General features: G+C 42.0%; 1 protein-coding gene across 4 annotated transcripts in view; it reads left to right on the forward strand.

Annotated features, from left to right (window-relative positions):
- Window positions 1–14,869, forward strand: part of tmem248 (transmembrane protein 248) — a 48,139-nt gene that overhangs the window by 13,135 nt on the left and 20,135 nt on the right. For all 4 annotated transcript variants that reach the window (XM_083644130.1, XM_083644129.1, XM_083644131.1 and 1 more), the window contains one exon: window positions 10,571–10,721. In XM_083644130.1, coding sequence (XP_083500256.1) covers window positions 10,571–10,721 — 151 coding nt within the window. The remainder of the gene's footprint in view (window positions 1–10,570; window positions 10,722–14,869) is intronic.

A 14,869-nucleotide genomic window follows, 5' to 3' on the forward strand; every position in this document is an offset into this window, starting at 1 on the left:
ATATTAATGTTCCTCATTAATGATACATCATTTCACCCGCTCGCAAACCCATCCGCTATTAATCAGAATGTCTATTTTTATGATCTGCCCCGCCATCCGCGGTCAGCGCGGTTATAACTGCAGCCCGCACATCTGTAGTTGTGACCCTACTATGAGGTAACAAAAATCTAGGGACCCGAGACATTCAAATTCTGGTACACCATCGATAATATCATCAGTGACAGCATCAGTGATGTCACATAGTATGCTTCTTTTCCCCCGCAGAATTCTGACTTTAATCTGAGAATTCTGACTTTAATTTCAAAATTCTTCTGACTTTATTCTCAGAATCCTGATTTAAAGTTATAATCTCAAAGATTTTCATCTAAATAAAATAAATAAATAATAAGAGTCACATACAATGTTGATTGAGGCTATGGTCCTTTGATGGAAGCCTTTGCAGTATATAGTGACATTATGTGACATAGTAATGTCACATAATGCAACACTGTTTGGATCTCACCTGTAATTACCACTCATCGCCATAGGTGTCACCCAAGAGAACAAAACTGAAATCTTAGAGATTATCACTTTAAACTCTAAACAAAACAAAAAACAACAACAAACAAAACAAGGCAAGTGACCCTTATCATACTTTGGTAGTATTAAAGCCCCATTCAGCAACTTTTCCAAGTTTTGCTATTGGGGAAACTGTGCCCTCTGGGTGCAATAGCATCAGTATCGACAAAACAGCGCGAGAAAGCTCTATGTACATGTTGTGACATCGGGTACTCACCACGTGATGAAATAATAATCCATAGTTACGTGAAACGTCATCTTCGTAGCAAATCCGCACCGAGTTACTTCCTTGTTTTACTGAACACAGCGCTTCAGCTGTACAGCACATGCGCAGTATGTGCCTCCAGGCTGACTCCGGGACGCAGGCATGAAATTGCTTAGTCCCAGGAGAGGCCTTTGGAGGGCGGTGTGTGACCAATAGAGGTGACATTCTCTCTGTTATAAGTCACTGTACCATCTCCAATGACTAAAAATCTGTTATGTTAAGTTGAAAAAAATGCTTTTTTTTTTTTTTTTATACTTTGTTTTTATTCAGTTTTTCCATTTGCAAGTGCAAAAGAACAGACATACAGGTAAAGTGCACATAACAAAGACAGACATCAGTGGAAGGAACTGTTACAAATTCAAATAAAATAAAATAATAACAGATCTTGAAGGAGCACATCCATCTTCTTCACATCTAGTTTACAGAGTTGTTGTGGGTTGCATATGAGACAATAATCACATCCCATGGGGATTATCACATGGAGAGAATGGGAGAGGAAAAATAAAACAAAACAAAACCAAAAACACAGTATACAGAGTGATTGGATCACCTGTAGGTTACCCCTCACAGAGGTCCTTTGAACTACCCAGATACAGAGACCATCTCATCCAGTGGTTGACAAATTTGTCCATGCATAATCTCAAAGAAAAGGTCAGACTTTCCATTTTATAAATTTCCTTTACCAGCCCTATCCACTCTGATCTCGTTGGAGGTTCTACATTCAACCACTTCCTCGTTATAGCTTTTTTACTGGCTGCGAGCAGTATGTGGAGAAGGTATCTATCATGTGAATTGAGCTTGTGTGGTATATTGCATAAGTAAATTGTACTAAAATCGTGGTTAAGCCTTAGGCCCATTATTGTGTTTATCTCAGCTACTACTCCCAGCCAGTATGGTTGAATTACAGCACAGTCCCAAAAAGTATGAAAGTGGTCGGCCATGGTGTTGTTACATTTCCTCCAGCAGTGACCATGATCTGTGTTGCCAATCTGTCTCTGTTTTATCTTTGGGGTGATAAAAAACCTGATCAAATTTTTCCATACAAATTCTCTCCATTGACCCGAACTTGACGTGTGTACCTGTGTTTTACATATATTAAACCACTCCTCCTCTGTAAGAGACATATTCGCTTCTTTTTCCCATTTTGATTTAACATACATTGTGGAGTGAGTCTTGGAAGATTGTAAACATGAGTAGATTCTGGCAACCAGTTTTTTCTGAGGGTTGGACTTATAAGCTTCAATGAGTAACTCAATCAAGTTCATTTCAGTTTCCTGGGTAATTCTAACATTTCTGTCAAAGTGGTGCCTGACCTGAAAGTATCTGTAAAGATCCTGTTTTTCTAAACCATACTTGTCTGAGAGCTGTTGGAAGCTGTCCAGTCCACTGCTGGAGGAAATGGAACAGTATGCCGTAATACCCCTAGTAGTCCATTGCCCAAACCTCCCATCCAACTGAGCAGGTTTAAAATCCCTATCATGAAACACCCATCGGAGCATTCGTGCATTCCTATCTAATTTTAGTTTGCGGCATTCTTTAAACCAAGTATCCAAGGGAGTTTTTGTCCAATCATTCAGATTCATCGAGTGAGTTAAATAAAGAGTTCTATCTCCTATCAGTGCTTGAATCGGTATAGGTAACTGACTCTGATCCAAGTCTTTCCATTTTGCGCTATAAAGTGGGTTGCACCAATTAATCAAATATCTCAGTTGAGCCGCCTTATAATAGTCTTCTAGACATGGGAGAGATAATCCCCCTTTTTCTTTGGACAACTGTAAGGTGTTAAATTTAATCCTGGGCTTTTGACCTCTCCATATGAATGCCGAGATCATTCTCCTCCAGTCGTTAAACTGGTGAGGGGGTATTTCTATTGGGAGTGATTGGAAAAGGAAGAGCAGTCGTGGTAGAATGTTCATTTTGACTGTATCTATTCGATTATGCATGTCCAGTGGTAATAGGGCCCATCTTTTTAAATCAATGCAGATCTCCTTTGTAATAGGGGGGAAATTAACTTTGTAGATGGTGGACAGGTCTTTTGGTATTACGACCCCTAAGTATTTAATGGTGTTGTTTTCCCATTTAAAATGACATAGTCTCTGTATTTCTATGTGTGGAGAGTAATTGTATGTGAATGTTTGTGTTTTTTGCATGTTCAATTTGTACCCTGAGTATTGACCAAAATCTTTTAGACGGGACATTAGTTTAGGTAGACTTGTGTCTGGGTTGGTGAGGGTCAACAGAACGTCGTCTGCATATAAGCATATTTTGTATTCCTTTCCTCCGACCAATATCCCTGTTATTTCCACATCTTCTCTAATTGCTTGTGCGAGGGGTTCGATAAATAGTGCGAAGAGGGCGGGGCTTAAGGGACACCCCTGGCGACACCCCCTTTCAAGCATGACCGTTCTGGCAAGACTTCCGTTTATTTTAACCCTGGCGGAGGGAGAGTGATATAGACACTTCAGACATTCAATTACGTCACTGTTGAAGCCAAAACGTTGCAATACTAAATACAGGTACTCCCATCTGACTGAGTCAAACGCCTTTTCGGCATCAAGGCTGAGAACAATAGATTTTTCAATACCATTGCTCATATGTTCAACCAGGTGTAAAGTGCGTCTCACATTATCTTGTGTCTGTCTGTTTTTAACGAATCCAGTCTGGTCTTCATCAATTAGATTTGGAATTATGTTCTCAAGCCTTTTCATTAGTATTGAGGCATATAGTCTATAATCTATATTTAGTACTGATATCGGCCTATAGGAGCTACATTCTGTCTTGTCTTTGCCAGTTTTAGGAATTACCGATATCATTGCTTGTTTCCAAGAGATGGGTATCTCTCCCCCCTTAAGCGTGTAGTTGAAGCACGTCAAGAGTGTAGGTGTTATTAAGTCACTAAATGTCTTATACCACTCCGCCGGATATCCGTCCATTCCTGCCATTTTGCTTGTTTTGAGTCTTGCAATGGCATTTTCTATCTCCATTTGTGTTATCATGCGTGTCATTGTTTCATTTCCTTCGATCCCGATTGATGGTAAATCAAGTGAGTCAAGAAATTTAGTAATGGATGAGGGATTAGCGCCTTCGGGTTGTGTGTATAGGTCTTTATAATATTTTTCAAAAGATTGTTGTATTTCTTCTAATTTGTAACACATCGTGCCAGTATGGGGGTCTTTAACTTTGTAAATGGATCTCTCGGCCTGTTGTCTACGTATCCGCCAAGCTAATAATTTCTTTGCTCTTGGACCGTTCTCGTAATACCTTTGTTTAATAAATTTCACCTTAATTTCCACCTGTTTGTCATATATTTTGTTTATTTTTTGTTTAGTTATAATTATTTGCCTCAGCAAGAGGGGGTCATTGAGTTCCATATGTCTGGTTTCTAAAATTTTTAGTTCCTCCAGTAAGTCCTTTAAATGTTTTTGTTTTTCCTTTTTCTTTATCGATGACCACATTATAATTTTTCCTCTGATTACTGCTTTAGCAGCATCCCATAAAGTACTAGGAGAAATTCCCTCAGTAGTGTTCTGATCCAAGTAGTTTTTAAATTCCACCTTAATGAACTCCTTGAACAGAGGGTCATTAATGAGGCTAGTATTGAGTCTCCATGTCGTTTCTTTAGCTTTGTTGTCCAAATGTAGGGTTAAATATACACCTGCATGGTCCGATATGTCCTTAACTCCTATATCACAGTCTATGATTCTATGTCTCTCTGTGTTGAACATGAAAAAATAGTCCAGTCTTGAATGAACAGCATGGGGGTGGGAGAAAAAAGTGTACTGCTTTTCCATTGGATGGAGTTCCCTCCATATGTCAATCATCCCGGCCTCTCTGAGTAGTTTTTTAACTGTCAATGTCTCAGTGTTTGTCTTTTTCATCAAGTTAGTCGAATCAAGGGTGGGTTGTAGTTGGACATTCCAGTCCCCTCCACAGATCAGGACACCGGCGGACTCTGCAGTTATTATGTCAAATATTTTTTTAATAAACATTTTGTCATTTCCGGGAGGTCTGTAGACATTAAGGAGTGTTACTTGTTTATGATCGAGGAATCCTTTTACCAGGACATACCGTCCCTCCGTGTCCACAACCTGCGATGAGAGCTGGAAAGTCACTTTATTTGAGATTAATATTGCTACACCTCTGGCATGTCCCTTTCTATAGGAAGAATAAAATGTGTTTTTAAATCCCATGTTTTTCAGTTTCTCATGCTCTTTAGAAGAGAGGTGAGTCTCTTGCCAGAAAATAATATGTTGTTGTTTGAAAAAAATGCTTATTGGGGCTTTAACTTGTGTGTGGTGTGTAAAAAAAAAATATATATATATATATATATATGTGTGTGTGTGTGTGTGTGTATGAATTCCAGGCGACCCCACTTAGACCCTAAGATTGAAAACCACTGATTTGACTTGTCAATAATCATTGTGGTGTGAAGTGCCTGGATATTCCTTTTTAAAATAATTTAATTGGTTATCCAATAATTATTCCAGTATCATCAGTTAATAATTTTAATAAAATGTGCAATTGTTGTGAATAATGGAGGGTAGTAGTAGTAGTTTATTCAAGAACATATTGCATCGAGTTCACACTAGATGAATTTCATGTCCTTTACATTATAAATGTTAAACCACACAAACACAAAACATCATTAAAAAAAGGGGTTAGAATATAAAATTGTTACTTTTCATTTATAAGTCTGCTCAGGTAGGGGATGGTGGAGTTCCTATAGTGCTCAGTTCTTGTTCTCACAGATTGGAGCATACTGGCCTGTCTTGTGCTGCGGCCAGAGACAGAGCCATTGGAGGGGGGCAGGAGTTCTCTCAGGTGGGAGTTTTGGACATGGTGAGCGTAACTCCGACACAGTTCTTCTCTTCTCTCCGAGAATCGGCAGATGCCGCGGATACTGAGGGAGGGCTGGTAGTGTTCGTACTCCCGGCCCAGAATAATGCGACAGGCTCTTTTTTGGATTTTCTCCAACTGCATGGATTTGAAAGCTGATAGGGAGGAGTGCCACACTGGAGAACTATATTCTATGGTGTGTCGGATGTATGTTTTGAAAATGGTCACTAGATCAGCTCTGCCTACACCAAAGCGTTTAAGTCTACGCAAGACATGCAGCTTACGGTTGGCAGTGGAAAGCATTTGGTTGACCTGCTGGTACCATTTTAAGTTATCTTGGATCCATAGGCCAAGGACCTTGACTGACGGCACCACTTCTAGATGGTGGTCATTCAGAACCAGGGGAGCTGGGGGGAGTGGATGGCGGGAAAAATTTACATGGACAACTTTACATTTACTAGGGTTTAGCTGCATATCCTGGTTTGAAACCCAGGAGGACAGCTCGTCCATGACAGATTGCAGGGAGGAGGGCTGAGTGAAGTGGCGCTGTTCTGCGATGGTCATATCATCCACATACTTCCACCTGGCTACATAGGAGCGCAGAGCACTGTCAATCACAGCCAGGAAGATGACTGGACCTAGCTTAGTCCCCTGTGCCACTCCACAGGTCAGGTGGAGCCATGAGGACAGACAGCCCTGGTATCTCACCTGCTGTCGGCGATCAATCATGAAATCTAGGACCCAGGGAATAAGCTCCGGCCTAACTCCCAGTTCAATCAGGCAGTTGGCGGCAATGTTGTGATTAACCTTATCAAAGGCTTTAGAGAAGTCAGTGACGGCCAGCGTACAGCAGGTTTTTACTTTATCTGTAGATCTGTGAAGGAAGTCCATGAGACTAGTTAGGGCATCTGTTGTAGACCTCCATTTTCTACATCCATATTGTTGGGGGTCAAGATGACCTTCGATGTCCTGCCATATCCAGTCAGCCACATAACTTTCAGCAAGTTTGGAAAGCTGAGGGGTGAGGGAGATTGGCCTTAGTTCCTCAAACGTGGGGGGCTGAGATTTAGGCACTGGCACAACAATAGCCTCTTTCCATTCCCTTGGTACTGATGCTTCCTGGAAGGAGGAGTTCAGAATATCAGTCATTGGGGAACAGAGCTCCACAGCAAATTCCTTGAGAATTTTAGGGGGGATAAAATCAGGGCCTGGGGCTTTGCTGCAGTTGATGGCCTGTAGTTTGTGCAACACATCCCAGACTTGGATGGTGGGAAGTTTGCTGGGGGCCGGTAGAAATGCAGGTAGGCTTGTCGTATCCAAAGGAGGCAGGGATTGAGAGACAAGTGCAAATTTCAGATTAATGGCTTCAGCTATTGCCTTGCTGTCTCCTGGGTCACAGTTAGGGGCCTTGATCAGGCATTCAGATTTTTTTGTGCCACACATGGCCTGGATGTTTCTATGCCAATTTCTAGGATTGTCTCTCTTCAACTGTTCTACATTGGATGGATAAAAGTTCTTTTTTGATTGTTTGATTTCTTTTTGGACACGTGCTCTTTAGAATCTCCAAGTGTTAGATGATCTGTCATTTATAAAATATTTCTGCCTGAGAGCAATAAGATTTTTAATCTGGGGTGTGGTCCACGGTTTATCAGTGGGATGTACTTTTGTGGTTTTGGTTGGGAGATACATTATAGGTCTATGGCTGTTGTCATAGTAGAATAGAAGGCAGTCACCTTACATTGAGTAGAGCGAGCCTCATACACCTCCTCCCATGGATGGTGAGTGATCCATCTGCCAAAGTCTGTGAGGGCGGTCACCCCTAGGGGGCGGTACTCCACCTTCTTGCTCTTTTTTGGTCTCAGTTTGGTTTTGGGGGTCCAGAGCACAGAGTTGTGGTCACTTTGGCCAATTGGGGGCAGTATTGTTGGTTTAAGGTAGGATGATGATAGATCAGTTAAGATAACATCCAACACAGCATTTCCCCTGGTACCCTTGGAGACAACCTGGGAGAAACTGCTGCCCCGACAGAGCGCTTGGGTGTTTACGTGGTTTAGGTCACCCAGGATGACAATGCCAATATTGGGGTAGGTGGTCCGCAGTGTGTCGGATGCCATGACCAGGTGATCTATCAAATCAACAGCGTGAGGTGTTTTTTGGGGGGCATACACAACACAGATTGCTATGGCTGATAGTGGGCGCTGGAGGCGTTGTGGTCTTACCCATAACCACATGCACTCCAGATGGTCAGGGACATTGATAATGGGTAATGGTCGGGAAGGAATGTAGTTGCGGATGTAGACTGCCACTCCTCCTCCAGTTGTTTGGGTGCGACTCTTGGAGTATAGCTTAAATCCATCAATGTTCAACATTTCAGGTGGTATCTTGTTGCTGAACCATGTTTCTGTGACAGCTGCTATGTCCACTTTATTGTCTAGAAGTACTGTCTGGAATAGGGTTGGCACGATGGATGATGGCATCGACCATCGTGATTGGCCGACCCCCCATCGACCTCTGAGCCTTCTACATCGGATCATCGTGATTAATTATCTGTTCGAATTAAATTTGTGCCGTTTTAATAATAAAACATACCAAGTCAACTTACCGTGACGCGTGGGGGATGCGCCGGCAGCATTAAACGCGCGACCCCAGTTCAGACTCAGACAAGCCTCCCCTCCCCCTCCTCCGCTCTACTGCTTCTCTGCACTGGGTGTGCTTGTTTAATGTCGCCGGGGCGTCCCCCGCGCACGAGAAGTCAGTTCTTTTGTTGTGAAAACTTTTAAGAGAAAGAAGAAACCTCACGTTCTTTCCTGTTTTCAACCCACAGTGAGTACAAGTCTTCAAATGTGAATTTAACTCACCTGTTTCAAAAGTGAAAGTGAAAGTGAAACACTAGCAATATTGAACTGCGCAGGCTAGCGTTAACGTTACAGTCAGATCCTGACCAACAACGTGTGTGTGTTGAATTTAACTAGCTGGCAGAAAAGTGACAGAATTACTGGCGGATATAACGTTAGATTCGCGTGGGCTTTTGAACCTAATAAGAGAGGGTTGAGGAGACTGGAGAGATTTGAGAGAGAAATAGAGCAGCAGCAGCAGCAGCTAGGCTACTGCTAGCTGTTACAGCAGTACTGCTTGAGTCGCCTGGCTCAGCCAGAGCCAGGCGAATCTAACGTTATATCAGCCAGTAATTCAGTCGGTTTTCTGCCAGCTAGTTAAATTCAACACACACACGTTGTTGGTGAGTAACGTTAACGTTAGTTTTGCGCCGTTCAAATTGCTATAGTGACAGCTGATGCCCACTTCAGTCGCGTGGCTCTGTGCTGTAGCACAGAGCAGTATTCAAGCCCGCTGGTATCATGTAGAGCTCAGGCTCAGCTGTCCTGTTAACGTGAACGCATTACAGCAACGCAGCGACTTAATAAATAATTAATTATTCCCCCAACCCCCACCCCAATGACGATGGCATCGTGCAAAACGATGTTTCACTGTAAAATAATCACGATGGATAAATTCCTGACATCGCACAACCCTAGTCTGGAATTCATCAAGTTTATTGACCAATGATCTCGGATTGGTCAGAAAGAAAATAGGGAGGGAGGGCTGGGTCTCATTTACTATGGTCTTTATTTTGGTCAGATTTGCCAGATCAGAGTGTCTTTTTAGGATTGGTGTACTCACAGTTTTGATAGCTTGAGAGACTGGGTTTAATGGTTTTGGTCGGTGGCCATATATTGTTTCAATCCTCCTCTGGATGTTTTTTCCTCCCTTTCTCCCCCTTGGGCGAGATTTTATCCGTGCCACTCCCAGATTAATTAATTGCTGTTTCAAAGGCAGTCAGGGTCAGGACAAACCGGAAGTGCTGCATGTAAAGCTCACAGCACCATTTTACATCTCAAAAATTTGCATGGCCTAAATGAATAACAGCACAGAGAATTAAAGCTCAAGATCAGACTGAAAGAATTTCCCTTCCAACAGTTGATTCAAATGTGTTCTACTGTAGACATTTAGCACCAAAGACCGCACAAAATGTGCAACACAGAGAAACATGTTTAAACCAAAAGAACGCTAGACCCTTCATTACATCTTCATTTGAATCTTGGAAACAACAAAATATATATGTTTTTTATGATAGTTGAATAACAGAAGAAAAATAATAGTGTGCAGAGCAGGCTTTAGCACCAAACATTTATTTATTTATTTACTTATTTATTTTACACAAAACCCACTTATACATATTAAACAGTTTTATTTTATTGCCTGTGTGTTTATACATTTGTCTGCATTCCACAACTGTTTAATACTTTATCAAATCGAAAGTTATTAGGGTCTGTTGTCTTTTGCATGGTCGTATTTGCTGCTGCTCACTGTACATAATCACTGAATAGGCCCATTTCTGAAGCAATGGCAATATGGATTTTTCTGTGGCAAACAGAAAACAAAACAAGTGGTGTCGCCGCCTATCAATTTGTGTCCTACCTAAAATAATGAAGAAATACAACATGCTCTCTTCTTGCTCAGCAACACATACATGTATTCAAGTCTTTGGTCGGGCTGACATATTGAGCACAATCTGTGATACCAATATTCAACAAAATATAGACAAAAATGGCACTCCTCTTTAACACCTGTAGTTTTGTACTAGCCTTAGGAGGTATAGATGTCTTTCTTCTTACCTTTTTTCCTTCCCATCTTGCAATCTGGAGCAGTTACTCCCTTGTCAACAAAAGCATTATGAGAATGTGCATATTTAAGTCACCTCTCCATCTCGCTGCTTTATGCAGAGTTTGAATGGGCATAAGCCAGCCCTGTTCATATGGGTGGATTGATTTCCTAAAAATATGTGGATACTTCAAAACAGAAGTCAGCTTGAAGCTGCAACAATTTACTAAACCGTTTGTGTTTTGTGTGTAGGCCGGGAAGCCCATGAGGAAATGAACATCACTTTCACCCTGCCTGTATCTTGGAACTCGGACGACTGTGTGCTGCATGGCCGCTGTGAGCAGGTGGTGTTCAGCACTTGTATGACCATCACAGCGGCCAGCAATATCTTCCCCGTCACAGTGTGAGTTGGACTGCCTCCCTGACTCATAGGGACACACATTACATTACTCTGACATTTTAGAAATGGGCATTGATTTTAGGTTTCACACTATCATTTGCATTATACTGGTACGGTATTGATATTCATTTGGCAGCTATAGGATATTTGTGACACAAGAATGGTTTACTTTCTGAATGTTGTTCTAGTAGCGACGTCTAACACCCATTTAGAAACCCCATTATTGATCTGGTCTGGATCCATTTTCAAATTCATCCAATGTCATTTTCAGCTCAGTCATTTTATTTCACCCACAGCTACTGTATCTGCACTCATCTTCACACATAGCTGCCCATTTGTACCTGTAAAAAATATGTCCATTATAGCATACCGTAAAATTACAGATAATAGCCTTGTTAATAGAGATGCATGATATATCGGCAATCATATCGGTATCGGCCGATGTTAGTCTTTTTTTTTTTACATATCTGCATCGGTCCAATGTTGCAATGTTAATATCAGTTCTCGTATAAGCCAAAATGTTTACATTGAGAGGAAACAATGAGCAGTTTTCTTGGACCAGGGGATTATTTGCCACAATAATGATAATTGCCCAGGGTTTGAGACCAGGCATTTATTTGAAGTCAGTTGTATATGTAATGAGCAGGCATTAGCCTAATTGGCAGTATGTATCCCTCTTATTAGCACCATTATCGGCCGGGACACACATCTTGCGTGTACCTACCTAGTGCGTGTGCGTGGCGTGGTGGCTGCGGCTGGCACGCCCGCAGCATCCACACAGGCAGCGTGGCTGCTGCGTGCAGCTGCTGCGCTGCTGTCTGTCTGCCAACTCTCTTCCTATAGAGTTTACCTTTTATTAAATTTGCTATAAACAATACAATGGTGATTTTAACTGAAGATCGCTTGGGCTCACTTCAGAATCGAGGCAGTATGATTTGTGTGTGTGTGTGTCTGTGTGTGTGTGTGTGTGGTGGGGAGGGGAGGAACGAAGCCAGTTGTAGCCTATGTGGTTTTCAGAGGGCAGGAGAACTGCAGCCGTGAGCTCAGCTCATCCTCCCATCTCAAATCAAAACTAGCCTTGATTGGCTGTGGCTGCCCCTGTAAAATATCATTTTAATGTCTTTTTGTGTCTATTTGTGTAGAGACACGCTAGAGACACGTGCGCGGTAAAAGGAAAAAATAGGCTTCTATTCTCTAGATGACGCGCGTCTCATGCCTCGCAAGACACGCGCCTGAGACGCGTGTCTGATGCCGGTGGTAGGGCTGCTGTAACCTGTTAACATGGGCGCCGAAATGAAAATCAACAGGTAACGCCACGCAGACGCCACGCAGACGCACAGCAGACGCAAGATGTGTGTCCCGGCCGTAATGCAGATTAGCTCACTTTTTTGGTCCCTTGATTACTTTACAATTTTATTTATTATTTAAAATTATACCAGCCAAAATATTTCACTTCTTTAAGAACCCACCCACCAATGTAACGGTAGGTGCATGAGTTTCTAATCAGTGAGTTGGATTGCCCCTATCCTCTGTGCCCTTTTCAGATGGGAACACCACAATAGTTTAAGAGGGGCATTGCTAAAACTGTTCACCTGAGGAACTATAAGCCAAAAGGGTCCTGTAACCAGTCTGAATGGCAAGATTCAAGATTTATTAAGTGTCCCAAAAGGGCAATTTGGGTTGCAAAAAGCGTAGTACAAAGTACATACATAAAAACAAATAAGACAATAAAAACATTATAAAAACAGTCTAGAGCAGCAGTTTAAAGTGCAACACAACAGTTAAAGTGCAAATGACAACAGTAGCAACGATCTAAAGTGCACAGTAGAGATATAAAGTGCATAGTAGCAAAGTGCAGTGTGGCTAGTGACTGCCTTCACTCTTGGCACATTTATATTGCAAGAAAGAGCTACAATGTATCATTGTATCAAATCATAAAGCAAAACCACGGTCCAGACCAAAGGGCAGAGAAAGTATATAATACAGATATACTGTACTGTACCCCTAAGAATAAATAAAGATAAAAGGATAAAATAAATAAAATAACAGCAACAGCAGATGGGGAAACATTACATTTGTACCCCAGCAGCATTCATCGCTCTGATAGAGACAGGCACAAAGGAATTTTTGTATCTGTTCTTTTTAACTATGGGGGCACGAAGGCGCAGCCCGGAAGGAAGCAGCTCATATTCAAACCTCAGAGGGTGGGCATCATCTGATCGGATGGACACAGCTTTTTTCAGCACCTGATTGTTACAGATCTGGTCCAGGCTTCTGAACTGGGTTCCGGCTATTTTTGAAGCCACCTTCACTATTCTCCCCAGGGAGTTCTTGTCTTTTATACAAAGATTACCATACCAGCAGATGATGGAAAAGGAAATTACAGACTCCACAAAAGCACTATAAAACATTTTCATGAGGGTTTTCTCGACCTGAAATTTGGCTAGCTTCCTAAGGCAGAAAAGGCGCTGCTGACCTTTCTTCCACAGCATGTCAGTATTCAGATCAAACTTCAGCTTGCTGTCAATATCGCAGCGCAGTATCACCTTCCCCTGCAGTAAGGTTCTCCTCACCAAGCACACACATTCAATTTAAAACAACACTTTGCCATAATACTGTATCAATAGTGTCCAGTCACAGGTTTGAGTCTACATCATCTAATACATACCTTATATATAATCTCGGTAATATAAGCACATGGGCAGTGTTTTACCTTCTCTCTCTGTTTACCTCACGGAGAAAAATGCTCCTGCTGCCTGCAGAAACTCCGCCCGCACCAGCTGCAAGTCATTAAGGCTTGTTAAGGCTCTCCATGCGATTCTCCGTGGATATGTGCACAGGGCTCGACAGTGCAATCATTTTGATCGCATTTGCTACTAAAAATAGAACAGTGCGAATTGTAAAATGCAATAAGGGGCACGTGTGCGAATACAGAATTCAACCGTTCAATTCATTTTTAATGCCACGCTCCGTTTCAATGTTGTTGCAGTGTGTAGTGAAGGCAGCACTGCGCAGAACCAATGGTGTCCGTTGAAAAAAGCAGGAAGGGCTCTGGCTCAGCTCTGCTGAGTCAGTCAGTCGGCTGGCTGTTTAGACGAAAGACTGACAGCGGACAGCCATAAAAGTGTCTACTCTATAATGATACGCTTTAGCCAGTTACTGGCTGGCAAGACGAGAGTCACATAAACAGATGGGATTAAAATGTGTCAGACGATGGATTTGTATGGCTAGCGCCTAGCGTTAGCTGGCTTGTATGAAGGACATCGCTAGTTGCTAGTTATTTAGCAGCTAATGTTTGCGTTAGCAACGCAAGCGTTAGCATGCCACTCGCTAACGTCTTTAAAAAGACCTCTTGACAATCTGGCTAACGTTATGCTGTCTGTTATTAGATAGACCATCTAACGCTATCTGATATCAGCTATCTGATAAGGTTACACAGCTATGGTTTTCAACAGAACAATAGCCAATGAGCTGTATTGAGCCCTTCTGGTAGGAAATAAATGCATGTTGCATCATGATAATACTTTGAATTTAATTAAACTTAATTGTCACGTATCAAAGATTAATAGAATCATATCGAATACATGCTATATTGTTCTGTATCAAATTTTAATTGTGCTACTAAAATTATTTATGTGCTCCTAACTTTTTCAACTCAGTAGCACATGTGCTCCTTGGGAAAATGGTAAGCGTCGAGCCCTGTGTGCGCATACTTAAAAAATAAACAATTACAGCCACCCTCGCAGCAGATTCTGCCTCTCCAGCAGAGATTCCGCTGTGACGCGTTGTGACGTTAAATGCGTCACAACGAAGCGCTTTGTCAGAGGAGGAAATGGAAGATCTCCGTGAGGAAAACAGAGAGAACGTAAACACTGCCCATGTGCTTATATTACCGAGATTATTAATGGTACAAAGTGGATTGATTACCGGTAAAGCCATCCTTTAAGGTTTTGGCAGTTTTGCCAACCTGTCATTCCACAGGATTGGAGATTTTACCAGCCAATAGTTGGGTATCGCACATTTTAACCGAAGTTTCAGAAAATCTGCAAAAGAAAATGCGAAATAATGCGTGTTTCCATCCACTGCTATTACCCGAATATAGAGCTGTCAATCACCTCTTGTTTGAGGCTGTCTGCCTCTGCTGATCTGCT

This window comes from Poromitra crassiceps (assembly GCF_964638095.1).
Source record: "Poromitra crassiceps genome assembly, chromosome: 1".
In the NCBI taxonomy this organism is placed as follows: domain Eukaryota; kingdom Metazoa; phylum Chordata; class Actinopteri; order Beryciformes; family Melamphaidae; genus Poromitra; species Poromitra crassiceps.